Below are 18,919 nucleotides of genomic sequence, written 5' to 3'. Positions count from 1 at the left end.
TGGGGAGGGCCTCACCCTCCTCAGGAACTCCGATGTTGGAGCTTCAAGTGCAGGTCAGAACCTTGGAGGCATTCATGATACCTCTGTGGGTGTTTCCTACTCTGTTCTGAAATGTCCTACCAACTTACAACTGTGCTAACAGCTGCCCTAAATATAAAAGTCCCCCTTAACCTCATGTCCTTCCTGGGCATACATACCCTTCTGAAGCACAGGGCCCCAAAGAGACCAATATAGTGCTTGTGTTTTCTTCCTCCTTCCAATTTGGTCAGCTGTGTCCTGGCCATTCTGCTGCCGTCCATCCCACCACCAGGTAGCATGGCTCCTTGTCTCCTCCGTCTCACCATACAGGTGGCCAGGTGAACACTCCTACCCCACCACCTCTCCTCCCCACCACCCCAGCCTTCTTCCTGAAGCCCCTCACGGGACTCCTGGAACACCTGACTGGGCTCCGGTCTTCCTTACTGTGTGTACCTTCTCCTCCTCTTCCTAGTTGTGTGGTCCCAGGGCTCAGTAACTGGGCTCCTTCCTTTCTAGCTCTGCTCTTTCTTTGGATTTTAACCAGAATCCTGGCTTTAAATACCGTCCAAATGCTGACTGCTCTCAGAACTTGACTACTCTGCCTCCTGAATTCTCCACTTGGATGTCTTATTCAGCATCTCAAACTTGAGCTGTCCATTTTCTTCAAAATGTAGGCGGGTCCAACTACTAGTAACTCACTGCTTCTGCTTACTATTACCTGGTCTAAGCTGTGATCACAGTGTTAATTTATTTCTATGTAACAGATTGCCCCAAACCTTAGCAGCTAAAGCAACAAACACTCATTACCTCAGTTTCTGAAGATAAGAATCCAGGAGCAGCTCAGTGGTAAGCTCTGACTTGGGGACTCATGGGACTGCAGTGTCTGAGGCCTTGATGGGCTGGGGGATCTGCTTCTGAGCTCCACGTGGCTGCTGGCAGAAGGCCTTGGCTCCATCCTGCGTGGGCCTTTTCATAGAGCCGCTCACAACTGGTAGCTGGCTTCCCCCAGAAGGACTGATCCAGAGAGATTGGCAGCTGGAAAAAAATAACAGCAAGCAGATGGAAGCTACAGGGTTTTTAAAAACAAAACAAAAACCCACCCTGATCTTAGAAAAGTGATAAATCATCACTTCTGCTGTACTGTGTTGGTCACATCAACCCCCGCCCCCTCACCCCCAGTGCACTGTGAGAAGGGACAGCACATGGGGCAAATGTCAGGGGGGGTGGGCTCCCACAGTCCTGTACATCCCGGCCACTGCAGTGACCTTCCCAGCAGGCTTCCCCAGTCATCCTATTCCTTCACTCCACTACCCACGACAGTCTCAGGAACCCCGATAAAAAGGTCTGATAGTGTCGTTCTCTTAGCTCAGCCCTTACAGAGGCTTCCATCTCCCAGTAAAAGTCCTCGGTGATGGGCCTGGTCTCTTGCCCATCTGGCCTTTACTCCCCAGTCTCTGTCATTCTGCCTCTGCACTTGTGTGCCCGCTGCCTGCCTGCAGGGCACCCTCCCCAGATATCTCCCTGGGCCTCCAGGTATCCTGCTGAAAGTTCTCTAACCCGAAACCCCCTCCCTGATAGTACCCTGCCCTCTCTCTCCACAGTGTATGCATCCATGTGGGTGGGAATCTTTCATTCCTTGCTGACTTCCCGAGGCCCCAGGCACGGAGTGAGCAGCAGCCCCAGGACATCGCTGAGCCCATGAGGCACTGGCCTTCGTGGCCATCTCTCCCCTGGCGGACTCAAGATGCACACGGACTCTTGGGCCATTCCCATGGCTTCTGTTGCCATCAGCTGGCCTCACTCCACAACTCTTTTCCACCCTGAGCTCCGATCCACATCTGCCTCAGTGTTTCATCACCTGACTTGCTGGCTTACAGCCTACCCCTGGCAGTCCCCATTCCCATCCCCATTTCCCCCCTCAGCCCGTCCACTCCTCTCCTGCACAAACCAGGGGCCCAGCCTACACCTGGACTGACTGCTGCAAAGCTGCTGAAACTGGCCTGCCTCAGCCCCCAGCATCCATTAGCCATTTTCACCTAGTAGAAAAGGATCTTCTGGAAATGCCTCTGCCAGTCAAGTCTCTGGGACCTCCCACCTCTCCTGCTGGCCGGTGGGTGTGCAAGGCCTGGCACTATGACCCTGCCCTCTGTGCCCAAACTGCCTCCTGGCGGTGGTTCCCGGGACAACCCAGCACTCTTCCTGGGTCTGGATCATCCTTGGCCATATCGTCCAAGCGTTAATACCATTACTTAAAAAGATGAACTTATTTAATCCACCTCCGAAGCAATATCCGGAATCATGTTCCTGTGCTACTTCTATTCCAGTACACAGTCGCGTAACATTCTGATAAATGTTCACATGTGTCACCCCTGCACCACAGTGGGAAGCACTGGCCCACGGCCTCCCTCCCTCCCCGGGGCCTCTGCCCGGCCTTCTCAGCCTCCACTCGCACTGTTGGGGTGCTGGCCCAGTGCTGGCCCTCCACGGGGCCGCCCTGTGTTCTGCTGGGGAACAGACAGTGGTGGTCTCGTTCACCCTATTGCCCAGCAAAGGGTTTGGCACATGCTTGAGAAACAGTTGTTGAATCGTTCATTGAGGTAAACCAATCTAGCAAAAGATTCTGGAAGGCACAGAGCGGGCAGTGAGGAAGCACTAGAGAGAGGCCCTGCCCAGAAATCCTGAAATCCTACATCCTCATCAGATACCATGGTCTCAAGCTGCGCAGCCCAGGCTGAGCACCGGGGAGACCTACGCCACCCTGTCCTTGCGTGTATTCGCTCCTTTGCCACAAAAGTGGTTTGCCCTCAGCATCCTGAGGCTTCTTGCTTCTCAGACAAGGCAGATATGACCTTCAGTGTCACCTCCCTCAGGGGAGGCCTGGCCACTACCTGCATGCCAGGGACTGCAGAGCTTTCCTCCCCTCAGCTCACTGGCAGCAGCTGCCCTCCTCCTTCCCTGCTGACCACCCAGCAGTGCCCCCAAGGTCCCCAGACACCTCAAAGACCGCACCTCACCTCTGCAGCCTGACTCCTCACCACTGAATGCTCCACCACTGAAGGAGGAGCTGCTACGTACTGGACACACGGCCCAGAGCCCAAGTCAGGCCATCACTCACCCCGCCCCCCACCTCATCCTATCCACCTGTGACCACTGGTGCCATTACTGCCCGTCCGGCCTTAGAGCTGAGGGGACTGAGTCACAGAGGTGAAGCCGGTCCAGAGTCCACAACAGGCAAGGAGCCCAGCTCCCCTCCCAGCTTCAGGACCCAGTCCCCCTACAGCCTCAGATGACCATCCCTTCTGGGCTGCAGAGAGCAGGGCAGGGGCCTGTCCCCCAGCCTTCCTCCCAGAAGCTGCCTCAAGCTCCTCCCCACAGCAGCGGCCACATCCCACTGTAGTGCCCAGTCCTCGGGGCTCTCCAGGCCCCCAGCCTACTCAAGGGCTGTGCCCAATGCTCCCTTCTAGTTCCTGCCTCCCAGGTTCTCCTTCTTCCTCCATCTTTCTCAGCAGCAGACAAAACACATTCACCTAGATTCCAAAGTTTAAAACCAAGGACAATACAAAGAGCTTCCCTTGAGTCCTGTCTCCAACCCCCTTACCCAGAACTCAGATGAGCCTCCAGGCCCACTGCCCACCCTTCTCCCCAGCGTACACCATTCTGCCCATTCCTCCCCTTTAGTAGCAGGTGATGCCGGGGCCACTCTGTTCCCCCGGTCTCCCACACCCATCCCTGACCCCTGCCCTTCATCTCGCCCAGCCCCTTCTCCTCTTGACTTCTCATGTTGAAGCAACCAGGCCACACACCTTGGTCCTTCTCTCCTCCCTGTCTGCAACAGTTCCCAGCTCCAGTATGCCGCCAAGTGCTGGCCAACCAGCTTCCTGGGGCAGAGGGGAGGGGCTGCATACGTGTACAGACATTTAGTACATGTTTCACTCCCGCAAGAATTTGCAGCGCGTAATTCACAATTAACCAAGTATGCAGTACCCTTTCCCATAAATTCCTAACAGCCAACTGATTCTCACAAGAGGCTTTCACTGATTTTTGTTGAAACTGCATCCATAGCCAACCTATGGTTGCAACCGACAAATGAGTCTAGTTCTGACATCAAAGTTGGTTGTTACTTTGTTGACCTTAAGGAGTAAGATGGAAGTGAAGCAACGATAACATATGTTAGAATCGCAGTTGTTCATCCACGAGTGACTTCTTTGCTCACTCAGATAATACCTGTCAAATACTGTGAGACATCCATTTTTATGGGCTATCTATAGATGACCCACTTTCAAGTTTAATAGGCAGTATTAACATTTCTTCCTCACTTTAAGTCTAGACAATCAACACAACAATAAATCAAGCCTGGATTTGTAGCATTTCCTGAGCTCATGGCATCAGAACTCCCACATCAGATTTCCAGCTACCAGTGTGTTGTTCTGTTGGTGGAGCTGGGAAGAGAAGCGCCGGGGTACAGAGTTACGTAGTTTCCACCACCTGGATTGGACAGACAGATGTAAGTACAGCTGACTCCTGAATGACTCAGGCAATGGGGAATGGCCCCCAGTGCAGCCAAATGTCCCCGTATAAATTTTGACTACCCCCCCTCAAATTAACTACTAATAGCCTACTATTGATTGAAGACTTACCGATACCATAGCTGATGAACACATACTTTGTGTTACATGGTTTTTGGGTTTTTTTTTTTAAAGATTTTGAGAGAGAGCACAAGTGGGGTAGCGGGGCAGCGGGGGAGGAGGAGTGAATCTTAAGCAGACTCCCTGCTGAGCGCAGAGCCTGACACAGGGCTCCATCCTCTATCCTACAACTTTGAGATCATGACCTGAGCTGAAACCAAGAGCTGGATGTTTAACCCACTGAGCCACCCAGGCGCCCCTGTGTGTTATATGTATAATACACCATATTACAATAAACTAGAGAAAAGAAAACATTAAGACACAAGAGAAAATACATATACAGTATTATAATGTATGTAATTAAAAACACACACACACACACACACACACATAAGTGGACCCCCGCAGTTCAAACCCACTTTTCGAGGGCCACCTATAATATCAAGAACACAGCTCACAATGGTCAAATGTCAAGTAATTAGCAAAGAAAGAGTTTTGAGTGTTTACTGCCTTCACATTTTTAAATTCTGAATTTACATACACTAAAACTCACTTCTGGTATGTAATTCTATGGATTTGCCTCATGTATAGAGAGTCATATAATCACCTTAATCAAGGTACAGAACAGTGCCGTCTCCCCCACATATGTTCCCTGTCCTACCCCAGTGTTGTAGAAACATGCCCTTAAGTCCTAGCAAAATACTTTCCCTCAGTTTTGCCTCTTCCAGAATGTCACACAAATGGAATCGCACAGTACGTAGTCTTTGGGGTCCAGCTTCTTCCGCGTGGGGTCACCTGCTCTCTGCTTCCCCCCATGAGGAGTGCCACCTCGCATGCGCTGACCACAGTTTGTCCATCCAAGGGACATTTTGTTTCTAGGTTGTGTTTTTGCCATTGTGTTTAAACAAAGTTGACATAAGCATTTATGTACAAGTTTTCGTGTGAGCCTAGATGTTTATTTTGGGTAAATACCAGGCAGTGAGACTGGTAGGTTATATGGGAAGTATGTAATTCAGTAAGAGATGACCAAACTTTTCCATAGTAGCTGTAGCATTCTGTACCTACAAGGAGAACACAGGAGTCGCAGTCACTCTGCATCCTCACCTGCATGTGATGTCATGTTTTTTGTTTTTTTTTTTTCTTTAGCCATTTGCATAGGTAGGTCATAGTGTCTTGTGGTTCTAATTTACACTTCTCTAACAACTACTGATGCTGAACATCTCTCTTCACATGCTGGTCTGTCACTTGTATATCTTCTCTGGGGGTAATGTCTTGCCTTTTTTTTTTTTTTTTTTAAGATTTCACTTCTTGAGAGTGAGCAGGAGAGCACAAGCCCAGGGAGAGGCAGGGACAGAAGGAGAAGTAGACTCTCCACCGAGCGGGGAGTCCAACAAGGGACTTGGGGCTCAAACCCAGGACCCCAGGATCATCACCTGGGTTGAAGGCTGATGCTTAACTGACTGAGCCACCCAGGCCCCCTATGGTTGACTTTTTTCCTTGATGAGTTCTGAGGACTCTTTATATAATCAGGATACAAGGCCTTTTTCAGATATGTGATTTTCACTTATTTTTTCCCTGTTTGTGGCTTATTTTCTTAATTTCCTTCACAGAACAGGTTTTTAATTTTAATGTATTTCCATTTATTCATTTTTTGCTTTATGAATTTTGCATCTGGAGTTTTACTAGGAAACCTTAGCCTAATTCAAGGTCACAAAGATTTCATTCCTCTTTTCCTCTAAAAGTTGTGTAGTTTTCCATTTAGGTCTATGAATGATTTGTGGTTAAATTTTGAGTGAAATAAGATGACAGGTATAAGTCAAGGTTCGTTGCAGAAAACATGACTGTCCACTTGTTGCAGCACCATTTATCAAAAAGACAAACACTTCTCCACTGAACTGCCTTGTACCTTTGTAAAAAATTCAGTAACTATACTTGCGTGGGTTTACTTCTGAACTTGTCATGTGCTCTTCCATTTCTGTGTCTTGTCTTTGACCAGCGCCACTCTGCCTGGATGACCAGAGATTGCAATCAGCCTTACAATCAGCTAAGTCTGCATCCTCCAACTTCTTCCCTTTTTCAAGATTGTTTTAGCTATTCTGATTCCTTTCCATCTCCACACAAATTTTCACATCACACTCTTGAGGTCAACAAAATTCCTGCTGAGATTGAATTGAATCCACAGATCAATTTTGGGGGCGGTGTCTCGTCTTCTAACCCATGAATCCATTTATAGTTGAGCTTGAACAACATGGGTTTGTATTGCACAGGTCCACTTATAGGTGGATTTTTTTTTCAATAAATATGTATGAGGACTATAAATGTATTTTTTCTTCCTTGGGTTTTTCTTAATGACATTTTCTTTCCTCTCATCTATTCTAATACATTTAATAAACCACATACATGTAAATCAACTGTGTATGTCCTTGGTAAATCTTCTGGTCAACTCTAGGCTGTTAATTAAGTTTCTGAGAAGTCAAAAGTTCTGTGCAGATTCTCCACTGCACGGCGGTCAGCACACCAAACCCTCCACACTGTTCAAGGATCAAGTGTATTTAGATAATTTTTACTTCTTTCATTAATGTTTTAGTTTCCAGCATAACAATTCTGCAAATATTTTGTTTCATTTACATGTTTGTTCCGGTGGTATTTGTAAACGGTACTGTTTTTATTTTTATTCTTGGTTTATTTATTTTTTTTAAAGATTTTATTTATTTATTTGACAGACAGAGATCACAAGTAGGCAGAGAACCAGGCGGAGAGAAAGAGGGGAAGCAGGCTCCCCGCCAAGCAGAGAGTCCAATGTGGGGCTCAATCCCAGGACCCCAGGGATCATGACCTGAGCCAAAAGCAGAGGCTTAACCCACTGAGCCACCCAGGCACCCCTTATTTACTTTAATAAAAGATTTTATTCCTAAGTAATCTCAACACCCAAGGTGGGTCTCAAACTCACAACTCTGAGATCAAGAGTTGCACGCCCACTGACTGGGCCAGACCGGTGCCCCAACGGAACTGTTTTTAAAATCTGTTTCAAATGGTTCATTGCCAGTATACAGAAATAGAATTGATTTTTGGATGTTACCTTGTATCTTGTGATCTTGCTAAACTCACCATCAGTTGCAGATTTTTTTTCTACATTCCATGGTATTTTCTACTTTGACAATCATGTCATCTGTGAATTTATTCTTTTCAATCTGTAGGCCTATTCATTTTCTGGCCTTACTGCAGTGCCCAGAACTTCTGGTACAAATATTGAAAAGGAGAGAAAAAGAGAGCAGAGAGCACTGGCATTCTTGCCTTCTTTGTAATCTTGGGGAAAAACAAATCAGTCTTTGACTATGAAGTTTGATGCTTGTCATAGGTTTTTATGTGGTTTCCCTTCATCAAATTAACAAAATTCCTTTCTATCCCTAATTTGCTGAGAGTTTTTATTATGAATGCATATTGAATTTTGTCATTTTTTTTCCCTGCATCTATTGAGATGAGCGTGTGGCTTTTTCTTCTTTAGTCTGTTAATATGGGGAATTGTGTTGAACTAGCCTTGCATTTCCAGGGTAAACCCCCTGATATATTCAATTTGCTAATACATTCTGTTGACAAGTTCTGCACTGAGAATTTTGGTAGGGACCTTAGGAAAATCTAAAGTCCTTAACGCTGTGTGCAAGATCTCCCCTCCCCAATGATCCTTGACCTTCTGCAATGAGTTTGGGAGTGGAATCTTCTATTTTCAGGAACAGACTGTAGAACTGGTATTATCTGGTAGATTTGCCAGGGAAACTATCTGAGTCTAAGATTTCTTTATGGGAAGGTTTTAAACCATGAATTTGATTTAACACATACAACACTAAATGATTACCTGTTTTTTCTTGAGTTTTAGTAATTTGTCCTTGTGGGAGGCTGAACAGTGGCTCCCCCAAGATTTCTCCATCCTACTTTCTGGAACCTATGAATAATTACATGGCAAAGGGGAATTAAGGTTGCTCATTGGCTGATTTTAAAATAGGGAGATGATCCTTCATTCTCTGGATGGGCCTCATGTAATCACAGGGGCCTTAAAGTGGAAAAGGGAGGCAGATGAGAAGATCAGAGTAGTGTCACATGAGAAGCTGAATGGCCTTTGCTGGTTTTTGAAGATGGAGGACAGGGCCACAACCCAAGGAAATCAGGCAGTTTCTAGTTGCTGGAAAAGGCAAGGAAACAGATCCTACCCAGCACCTGCAGAAAGGAATGCAGCCCTGCTGATGACTCTAGTTTTGCCCCATGAGAACAGTGTCTGACTCCTGACCTACAGAACTATAGTAGAGCAAATCTGAGTTGTTTTTTTTTTTTTTTTTTTCTAAGATTTTATTTGTCAGAGAGAGAGAGAGGGAGAGAGAGCGAGCACAGGCAGACAGAATGGCAGGCAGCGGCAGAGGGAGAAGCAGGCTCCCTGATGAGCAAGGAGCCCGATGTGGGACTCGATCCCAGGACCCTGGGATCATGACCTGAGCCGAAGGCAGCTGCTTAACCAACTGAGCCACCCAGGCGTCCCATATCTGAGTTGTTTTAAGGTATGAAATTCATGGTCATTTGTTACAGCAGCAGGAGCAAACTAATAGAATGAAAGACAGTATTTTCTTTTTTTTTTTTTTTTAAGATTTTATTTATTTATTTGACAGACAGAGATCACAAGTAGGCAGAGAGGCAGGCAGAGAGAGAGGAAGGGAAGCAGGCTCCCTGCTGAGCAGAGAGCCCAATGCGGGACTCGATCCCAGGACCCTGAGATCATGACCTGAGCCGAAGGCAGCGGCTTAACCCACTGAGCCACCCAGGTGCCCAAGACAGTATTTTCAAGGAACTGGTTCATCATTTCTTCTGAGCTGTCAGTGATAATCTCTTAATTCCTGAGATGGGTAATTTGTGTCTTCTTATTTCAAAGAATTACCTTTGATTTTCTCTAACGTTGCTGTCTTTAGTTTCACTGGTTTCTGCCCTTATCTTTATTACTTCCTTTTCTTCTATTTTCTTTGGGTTTACAAGAAGCTCTTCTATTGCTCTTCTTTTGCTGGTTTTTAAAAATTACTTTTATTTTTTTAATATGTCATTGAATTATAAGTTTGTGGAATTTGTGACAGCAGCTGTGGAACCAGCAGCTTGCAGTACCTCGGACGCCTGCCTGGCACGTGCTCCCCACAGGCCGTCTCTCTCCCAGGCCGCAGACAGGCCCTGGCTGCCAGTCAGCATCCCTGGCTCAAATGGCCAACTCAATATGGATGCGGCCAAAACAGCGTCCGTGACCAGGTCCCAGTACTCCCCTGCTTTTCTGCCTTCCCACTTCCATAGATGGCACCTCCACAGGCCCCTCTGTGCCAGCCCCAGAGCGAGGCTGCACTGAGCCCTGACCCCTCTCCTCTCAGCCACAGGCCATCACTGAGTGCGTCCTCTCAGCTCTGCCTTTAGAACGCATCTGGGTCGGAGCACTTTGTACAGCCTTCGCCCTCATCACCTGGGTTTAAACCACATCAACTCCCACCCAGCTCTGCACGGACACGGCGCTGGGACCCTGCCACTGTCCCCGCCCGTGCTGTCTGTTCTCACCATGCATTAAGAGCGCTCCTGCTGAAGGGTCAGTCTCATTAGGTCTCTCCTCGGCCCGTAGCTCGCCAGCAGCACCACTGCCAAGAGAGACCTCAAGTCCTGGCCCGGGCTCACTCCTCTCACCGTGCTGAGACTCTCGCTCTTCAGACACCTGCCTCTGCCATCTCTCCAGCCTACAAAGTACCGCCCCGACACCCACAGGGCTCACGGTTTTGCCTCCTTCTGTTCACGAGGCATCTCCTCAGAGAAGCCTTCCCTGACCACTGGGTCCAAAAAGGGAGCCCCCAACACTCTCTCCCCTTGTACTTCATTTTCCTTGGCATTTGCTGCTTGAACGCTATAGAACGCTATTTTTTTCAGCATTCACGTACTTGTCCTGGTCCGCCCCTCCCGCCACTGTTCTTCTGACCACCTCCTGCCCTAGAATAGGACCTGGTAGATGCAGTTGTACTAAATCAGGATGAAAGAATAAGCAAGCGACTTAGCAGCAGCCAGGAGAGTGCCTGCAAGCCGGCCCTCACTTGCCTCCATCAGGATGGGGCACACTCCTTAGCAAGGCTGATGAGGTGCTGGACAAGGGGGTCCCCTCGACCCCTATGGCTCCATGTGGCCACTTGGCCCCTCACCCCATCACTTCTTTCAGCTCTACTAAACACGTGGGTCCTCCAACAGATCACTCGCCCTCAGCACAGGTCTTCCTCTATCTTCTTGGGCCTGAAACACTTTCGCTGCCTCAGCTGGCTTATTCTCCACATGTCCTTCAGTTCTCAGCTTGGCTATCACTGGCCTCCTCTGACCCTCACTCAGCTCCAACTGACAGAGGCCTCCCCCATCAGAGTACGTGTGATACCACTACTGCCTCCCCCACCAGACTGTGAGCTCTCTGACAGCAGGGCTTGTGACTGACCAACCTCGGAACCCTGGAACCTACAACAAACACAGTCTGAATGAAAGAATAAATGAACAAGTGAATTAATGAAAACCAAGTCTGCTGAGGGCTGGGGTGGGGATGGTAGACGACCACCCCACTCCCCATCCCTGTCATCCTCCCAGAGAGGGCCTCATTCAGCCCTGCTGAGGAGCAGGGAAGCAATAACCATCCAGGGTCTAAAGGGTGTCATCCAGTCAGAGCTCTCTGTCCTGTCCCTCCCATAAGGCTCCAGTGCATGTCAGGGGTGGGAGAAGATGAGAGTAGGGTCTAGGCCTTGGCAAAAGTCACATCACCCTGAGTTCTGGTGGCTACAGCCCCCATTACCACTTTCTGCCTAACTCTGAGCCCAGGTCCTACTTCTTGGCCACAGTTTCCAGGATGGCATCCAAAGGAGGACAGAGAAAGTCTCCTTTTTGCTTGCATACAGTCAGTGATAAACTGGATGGTGGAATCAGAAGCCACAGCCAAGAAGCCTGAGCCTGAGCCCAAGCCCTGGGTCACACTGCTGCCTCCATCCAGGAGGTTCTGCTTCAAGATCCAGAAAGTCAGAGGCCAGTAAGAGGAGTACAGACCAAACTTCACCCTTCGCTAGGTCTTGTCCTTGTGGATGTGGAGTGGAGAACAGGGTAGCAGCAGTCAGTCTGCACTGACTCAGCACTCAGCACGGCTGCCCCCAGATACCCCTTCAGTCCCACTGACACACCCCTGCCTCCCCTCCCCACAAAGAGCTCATAGTCCAAAGTCTCCTTTTAGGTTCTTTTTTTTTTTTTTTTTTTTAAGATTTATTTATTTGACAGACAGAGATCACAAGTAGGCAGAGAGGCAGGCAGAGATGGGGGGGAAGCAGGCTCCCCGCTGAGCAGAGAGCCCGATGCGGGGCTCAATTCCAGGACCCTGGGATCATGACCTGAGCTGAAGGCAGAGGCTTTAACCCACTGAGCCACCCAGGCGCCCCTAGGTTCTTTTTTTTAAATGATTTATTTATTTGAGAGAGCGAGACAGCACGAGCACAGGGAGGGGCAAGGAGAGAGGGAGAGAGAGAAGCAGGCTCCCAGCTGAGCAGGGAGCCCAACATGGCGCTCAATCCCACAACCCCGGGATCAGGATCTGAGCCGAAGGCAGACGTTCAACAAGCAGAGCCCCCTCTTTATAGTTAAATGCTGTATTTTGCAGCATGCCTGAGGGTGGAGGGATACTGGGGTCCTCAACTAAGCCTCCACTCAGGTTAGTCCTTCCATGGGGACCCCTTCCCACAACCCAGATCAGATCCTGGTGGTCAAAGAGGACTCAAGGACCCCAGCCCCGCTGCTACTGTCCCAGGCCAACAAAAGGCCCCACTCCACAACTCAGCAGGGTCTCGCCAGCCCTCGCTCAAAGGCACAGTTGCTCCCACAACCTCAGCTCTCATCTCTGCCAGGACGAGGCCCATACTGGACTTCTCCCCAACCCTGAGCCCTCCTCGTTCCCAGCATGTGCAGGGACAGCGTCATCCTACCACCCTCCTCTCTCAAATTTACCCAGTCTGCTGACACCATCTTTAAAGGGATTTTTGACCTTGGTCCTAGCCAGGCCCAGGACCTCCTTTCTGAACCCTGCCCTGCTTCACCACAGAGCTGTTCTGCCATCCATTGTGGTCTTCCTGCCCCTGCCTGCCTATCAAATTCAACACTATCACCTTCTGAGCCACATATGCAAGCCTTCTACAACATGCGGGATCCAAATCCTAGCTCTGCCACTCAAAAGCTGTGTGACCTCACATGACCATGCAGCCTCTCTGAGCCATGATTTCCTCATCTGTAAAACATAATCAAAAGGCGATTTAAAGGTTTTAAAGGCAACAAGGCAGAAAATAGCCAATACGCGATAGACTTTGGGTCTGATCCCCATGACGCCTGAACCACGAGCCTTCCAACCCTGGCAAAACAGGCTGCTGCTTCTCTCCTGCCCTCCTGGGAGGGTTGTGTGCAGGTGACCACTCTCTTGTGAGCTTCCTGTGTGTTGTGGCACGAGGTGGGCAGAAGAGGGTGGGAGGCCAAACAAAAGGACTGCAAAGAAGGAAGCTACCCATTCCCTTATGTTTGTCTGGGCCTTGGTTTCCCCATGAGCTCTGTGAAACTGAGATTTCTACAGAGAGGCCAGGAGGGGCTGCCTAAGCAGCAGGAGTGAGCCTGCGATGCACTGGGAAAGGCTGAAAAACAAACGCACCAGAATCCAAATCAGGAAAGCCCAGGGCCGGAGTTGCCGTGGCAACCTGCAGCAGGCTCCCAGCCTGGCACTCAGCGTCTGTGGGGTGGGGGCCGGGACTTGCCAGGCTCGGCTGCCCCCGCCTCCAAGGCCTCCTCCGCAGTGTACTCGGCTGACACGGGGGAGGGGCGAGGGCACAGAGACGCACCTCTGCCCTGTCAGGTGGGCCAGGCGGGCCTGGGCTCCTACTTCCAGTTTTAGGGAGCTCACTCCTCTCCAAGAGCGAGGCCCACACCCAAGCCCTCCAGAGTGCTGCAAGTCACTCCCAATCCTTCCAGCACCCTGGTCCCAGCACCGATCGCTCTGGCTCAACCCATAAGCCGCCGGGGCTGACAGAGTGCCACTGCCATGGACCTCAAAGCTATTTCCATGCACAGGGGGCAGTGAGATGACCCCCCCACCCTGCCACCAACCTTCCATCAGAGCAAGGTGGGGGAAGGAACAAGCACAGGTGCGCTGCTGTAGTGCTTTATGCAGGTTTGCTCACACTTAATGGCACTCCCCTCTGACAGTTGAGAAAATAGGCCCACGGAAAGGTAAATGACTTGCCAAGGTCACAGAGCTCCTGGGTGGGGAACAGCGAGGTCCCAGCCACGGCTTTCCAACTCCTGAGCCCAGACCCTTCCCATGGGGCCTATTACTGGATGCCCCAGGCTGACCATCCGCCGTGTCATCAGGGGCCTCTGGGGTGCCTATCTACCCAGTGACCTGGGGGCTCCTAGACACAGTCCCTCAACCACAGGACTGTGTCCGGTCTGCAGAGACACACAACAGACAATGGCCCTCATGCCTCCATTTAATGGCCAAGCCGGCACTGCCCAGATGATGCCCAGGCCCCAGTAGGGAAGTCCTCCCCCCTGGCTACTGTCCCCTGAGGAGCCCATCCAAGCTGGTGTCCGTCAGCCTCACTAATGTCCCAGTCCAGTCCCGGTGGCAGGGAGCAGCCTCATCTCAGTTCCTTCAGCAAGCTGTTGATGGAGCCCAGCAGTTCCCGGAAGTAGCCCTCATCCTCGCCGTCCTGGAGCTCCAGGGCGGCCAGAGCCTGGTACTCAGCCTGCAGGCTGACCAGCGTCCTGCTGAGCTGGGGGTCCTGGCGGTAGCGGTCCCGGCAAGTGGCCAGGAGGGCGCCCAGCGTCTGCAGCACCTTTTCTCGGGCATCGTGCTCAGGGAGGGCCAGGAGGTGTGCGGTGATCTCGCACCAGCCCTGCTCCCGCAGGCCTGGCAGGAGGGGCACCTGGCGGTACTGCTGCAGCTTCTCCGGGGACGTCTCCTGGGTCAGCTCGGCCTCCTCCTCAGCAAACATCTGCTGTCCACATGGCCAGGCACCCGGAATGGGGTTGGGGGAGAGAACACACAGAGAGCAGTCAGGGGCGCCGCTCGGGTGGGAAGGCATGTGGCTCATCATCCGTCCACCCGCTCTTCCTTCCGGGCCTCAAAGGCCCAACATGGGAGAGGGCCAGCTGGATTCACGGCTTCAATCAGGCTCCCCCACCCGTCCATCCATAGGTCCATTTGTCTGTCCATCATCTATTCATCAAAAACAACTGTGCAGTATGCCTGAGAAACCCAGACGGAGACATGGTCCCTGCCCTTGAGGAGCTCAGGGTCTAGCAGGAGAAGACAAATTAACGGAGTAATCCCTGAGGAGCACAATGACTGCAATTCAGCAGTGCCCGGTGGATGCCAGCAGTCTGGGTTCAAACTCTTGCCCCGCCACTGACAGCCAAACAGCCTTGGGCGGGCACGGCATCATCTCTTATGTGATGATGTGCCCCCTTCAGGACCACACACGGCCAATGCCCAGCACACAGCACACCTAGCAATGGGCGCTCAGCTCTCAATCACCTCCACAAGATTCACTCCCTCAGAGGACAGAGGGTACAGCCAAGAGAACAGGATGGCACTTCCCTGAGTTTGGAGGACTACGTGGGAGTTGTCCAAGTAGACAAGGGTGGAGGGTCCACACACGGGAGGGTCACAACAGTAGGCCGAGGCCCCCTTCCTGTGTGTAGAATGTGAGGCTATTCTGGCCCAGGGGGCGTGACGGTCTGGCTGAGTCCCGGCTATGTGTGGCCTTTATGCCAAGGGCCTGGGGAGTTGAGACAAGTTTGGGCAGAAAGTCACAAGCTTGGCCAGTGGCTGTAAAGTACAGAAACCCAGCCCCACCAGCACAATACGGTAGGAGCCATGCCTGCCAGGCTACAGGGGCAGGACACACCTGAAATGTGAGTGACCAGCTTCTCTCGAATGTTGGGGGAAGGCAGAGGTGGAGGATGAGCAGGGAGAGGGTGGAGACGTGCTCTACTGGCTGTACTAAGTGTACCTGCAAGAGGAAAGAGGAAGCTCTGCCCTTATTCCAGGGAGAACAAGGCATGCTAAGGACAGGGAAAACAAGAGGAAAGCCCAGGCAAAGAGCAGGGGCCACAGAGCACCACCGGATGGCCTTGGGGTCCATCGGGGCTGGTGGAGGAAGCAGGGAGGGGCAGGGATCAGCATCCTGGCCCAGAAAAGGATGAGAGGGCTCTGACAGTCCTTTCCTAAGCTACCCCACGTACCCCAGCTGCACCTGGAACATTCAAGGCCCCATCGCCCTTGGCCTCTGCCCCACGTCCACTGCCACTCACTGCACCTGTCAGCCCCTGCCTCCCACTCACAACCACCTCCAGCCAGCTGACAGGAGCCTTGTCTAGCCCTACACCCTGCACAACTGAGCATTTCTGATGTTCATAACTAAATCCCTTCCCAAGGACTTCAAGGCCCTGCAGGGTCCACCCCAACTGTGCAGGGCCTCGTCCCCACATACGCCCTCACTCATGCACCTGTCACACGAGCTGTCCCCCAGAGCCCTTAAGGTGCAGCTTGGAGGCGCACTCCCACCTAACTCCAACTCCCCGGTTAACTCACCCTTCAGATCTCACTGCCTCCCCTGACTTGCCCGAACAGGTCAGAGTCCCCCAACTGTAGGCCTCTGCAGCCCACATGCTCCAGGTGCTACTGTCAATAAAGTCTGTCCCAAAGCACAAGGAGGACAGGGACCGTGAGAGGTGGGTGCACTCCCTACGGGAACTCTGCCAAGCAGCTGCCCCCTTCCCACAACATCCTCGAGCTGTGGGGCACCTCCAACGGCAACCTGACGCGCTGCCATCTCATGCAGCTCCAGACCCAGCCCCGGGCTCATTGGTTTTCATTCTTTCCGGGGAACTACAAGAAAAGAGAAGCCCCAGCTGCCTCAAGCACAGTTCGGCTGACACCTGTCCTACGCTCACCGGTGGCAGAAACTCCTCCACTGTCCTCCCCGCCTGCAGAGGGACAGCTATCCCAGTACTCTCCACAGAGAAAACACCAGTGTTCTCAGCACCCCAAGCCTCAAGGTGAGCCCTGGGGGCCGGCTGACTTGGGCAGCTCTCCAGGGACATGCCAATGCCACGGCACCTGCCATGCCAGGACTGGGGGTGGCAAAGAGACACCGAATTCAGCAGAGGGAAGAGGTCAGTTTCTCCCAGGAAACGCCAAGCCAACACACAGGTCCTTCTCCAGGCTTGCTGGCCTGTTGCCAGGAAGTCAACTGTGCCCAGGCCTTATTAATTGGATGTGAGCAGCACATGGCTGCCTGCTATTCTGGGTTTCTGCAGCTTGGAGAGAGAAAGAACAAGAAAGAGGGGAAAGAGAGAGAGGGGGAGAAAGAGAGGGAGAGAGGGGGAGAGCAGGAGAGAATGAAGAACAAGCCAGGCCTGGAGACACAGGGAGCACCAGAGAGTCCACGCACTCACAACAGCAACTTCCAGACACTCCCACCCTCAGTGTGAGGCAGGAGCAGGGAGGCAGGCCTGGGCCTCTCCTCCTCCGACACTCAGCGGTGGCTCTGCGGCTGCCCAGCCTGCTCCAGTCGGCTGTTCTAGGAAAAGCGTGGCCAGAAAGCGAGCTGAGAGCTCTGCTATCGCACTCTGCAGCCGCTGCATTCAGAATCCAGGCCCAGCTGGCTGCACTCTGTTCTTAATTAAGACACTTTCTAGGCTCACAAAGACCAAAGTGGATTGGACACCAAGTCTCCTGCCAGGTGGCAACAACAGGGTCCCTGGGCCCCTCGAGGGCGGCCATTCCGAGCCCTTGCCCAGAGTCAAAGCTCCCAGAGGAGGAACCTGCATGTTTCTAGAATCTAAAGATCGAAATCTAAAAATCAAAACCAGAAATCCAAAGATCACATTTCTAGAATCTAAAGATTCAGCCTCATTCCAGGCTCTGGCTAATTGCTGTTCCGGCTGCTTCGAGGGCTCCCAGACACAGCTGCTCCATCCTACCTGCTCCCTATCGCACCACCCTAGGCTTTAGCCAAATGACCTGTCATTCCATGAAGGGCCGATCCTGGCCATTTCTGGCACACTCCCACCCCCGGCACCCCGGCCACTTTCCCCTCCTCACCAGCCCTCAGGTTTCAGTTTAGCCGTCACATCCCATGGGACACCCTCCCTCAGAAATTCTGGGTTCAGGACCCCAAGGAGGGGCCTCCACAGCCTCCAGGTCTACCCAGCACAGTCTGGCACGTTTTCTCAGGAGCACTGTTAGAAGGATGGAAGGCGGGATGGAAGAGGCCAGGGCCAAAAGGCCAGAAGCAAAACAAAGCAAAGTGACCCGGAGGCACCCCAGGTCTGGGCACTCACCTTTTCAGTGACCAGGTCATACAGCAGAGTGACCACACGCACAGCCAGCATCTCTGTACCCTTTGCCTGCACCAGGCTCCGCAGCACCTGCAGGCCCCCCAGTTTCAGGAACTGCTGCTGGGCATAGGGGAAGTGTCGCAGTAGGGAGCACAGCGCAAACAGGACCTGCAGAGGGTGATGGGCCACATGGTACTCGGCCTGTTCCGGGGCCCAGTAAATGCAGCCACAAGTGCCCCGACGACCCCAGCCCAGCCTCCATTCTTTTCGTCCCCCTCAGGTCCAGCTATACCCCAGAACACAGTTCTGTGAAAGCTGGAAGAGGGGTCAGACACCTTTAACATCGCCCCCTGGGCAGACAGACCGCAACACAAGAAGCCCGAGGGTGGTATCCCAGACTATGATGGGAGCTGAACTGAGGCCTCCAGATGCCTCAGCAAACTGTCATGCTGCTTGAGGTGAGTGGGACCTCTCTCCCTATGCCACCCAGTGGATGGGTGAGCACTCAGGTCCCCAAGGGTGACAGGCACAGCCTGAAAAGGGACCCTTGCCTTTCAGGCTCTGCAGATGTGCTAGGGGCTGGGCAGCAGGGAGGGAGCAGATACATACCTTCTTCTTCGCAGGGAGAGGCTGTTCCGTAGCCAGGATGACCAGCAGCTTCTGTAGGGCTCCCCCCTCAATGGCCTCTACTTGAACCTTTGGGTTGCTGGAGGGAAAGCACAGGACAGCATGACACTATAAATCCTCACCAAGCGGGGGACACATCACTGTGCACAGCCCAGGGATCTTGGTGGTTCAGGGGGTGATAATGTACCAGCCATCCCTTGGGGCAAACTAAGGTGCCCAGAGGAGCATTCCCTCTTGGGACAAGC

At 51.9% G+C, this 18,919-nt stretch overlaps 1 protein-coding gene across 3 annotated transcripts in view; it reads right to left on the bottom strand.

Moving 5' to 3' along the window:
- Positions 1-814: 814 nt before the first annotated feature.
- LOC111141025 (SIL1 nucleotide exchange factor) overlaps positions 815-18,919 on the bottom strand; it is a 224,463-nt gene continuing 206,358 nt past the window's right edge. For 2 of the 3 annotated variants that reach the window (XM_022493351.1, XM_022493350.1), the window contains exons 8-10: positions 18,657-18,753; positions 18,051-18,215; positions 14,173-14,695 (exon numbers count right to left, since the gene is read on the bottom strand). In XM_022493351.1, coding sequence (XP_022349059.1) covers positions 14,339-14,695; positions 18,051-18,215; positions 18,657-18,753 — 619 coding nt within the window. In that variant the 3' untranslated portion in view covers positions 14,173-14,338. Of the gene's footprint in view, positions 1,054-14,172; positions 14,696-18,050; positions 18,216-18,656; positions 18,754-18,919 lie in introns of those variants that run through there. The other variant, XM_022493352.1, reaches the window with a different exon arrangement.

This window comes from Enhydra lutris, unplaced genomic scaffold, assembly GCF_002288905.1.
Source record: "Enhydra lutris kenyoni isolate GAN:26980312 unplaced genomic scaffold, ASM228890v2 scaffoldscaffold5, whole genome shotgun sequence".
NCBI classification, from domain to species: domain Eukaryota; kingdom Metazoa; phylum Chordata; class Mammalia; order Carnivora; family Mustelidae; genus Enhydra; species Enhydra lutris.
This window is presented reverse-complemented; position numbering and strand designations above follow the sequence as displayed.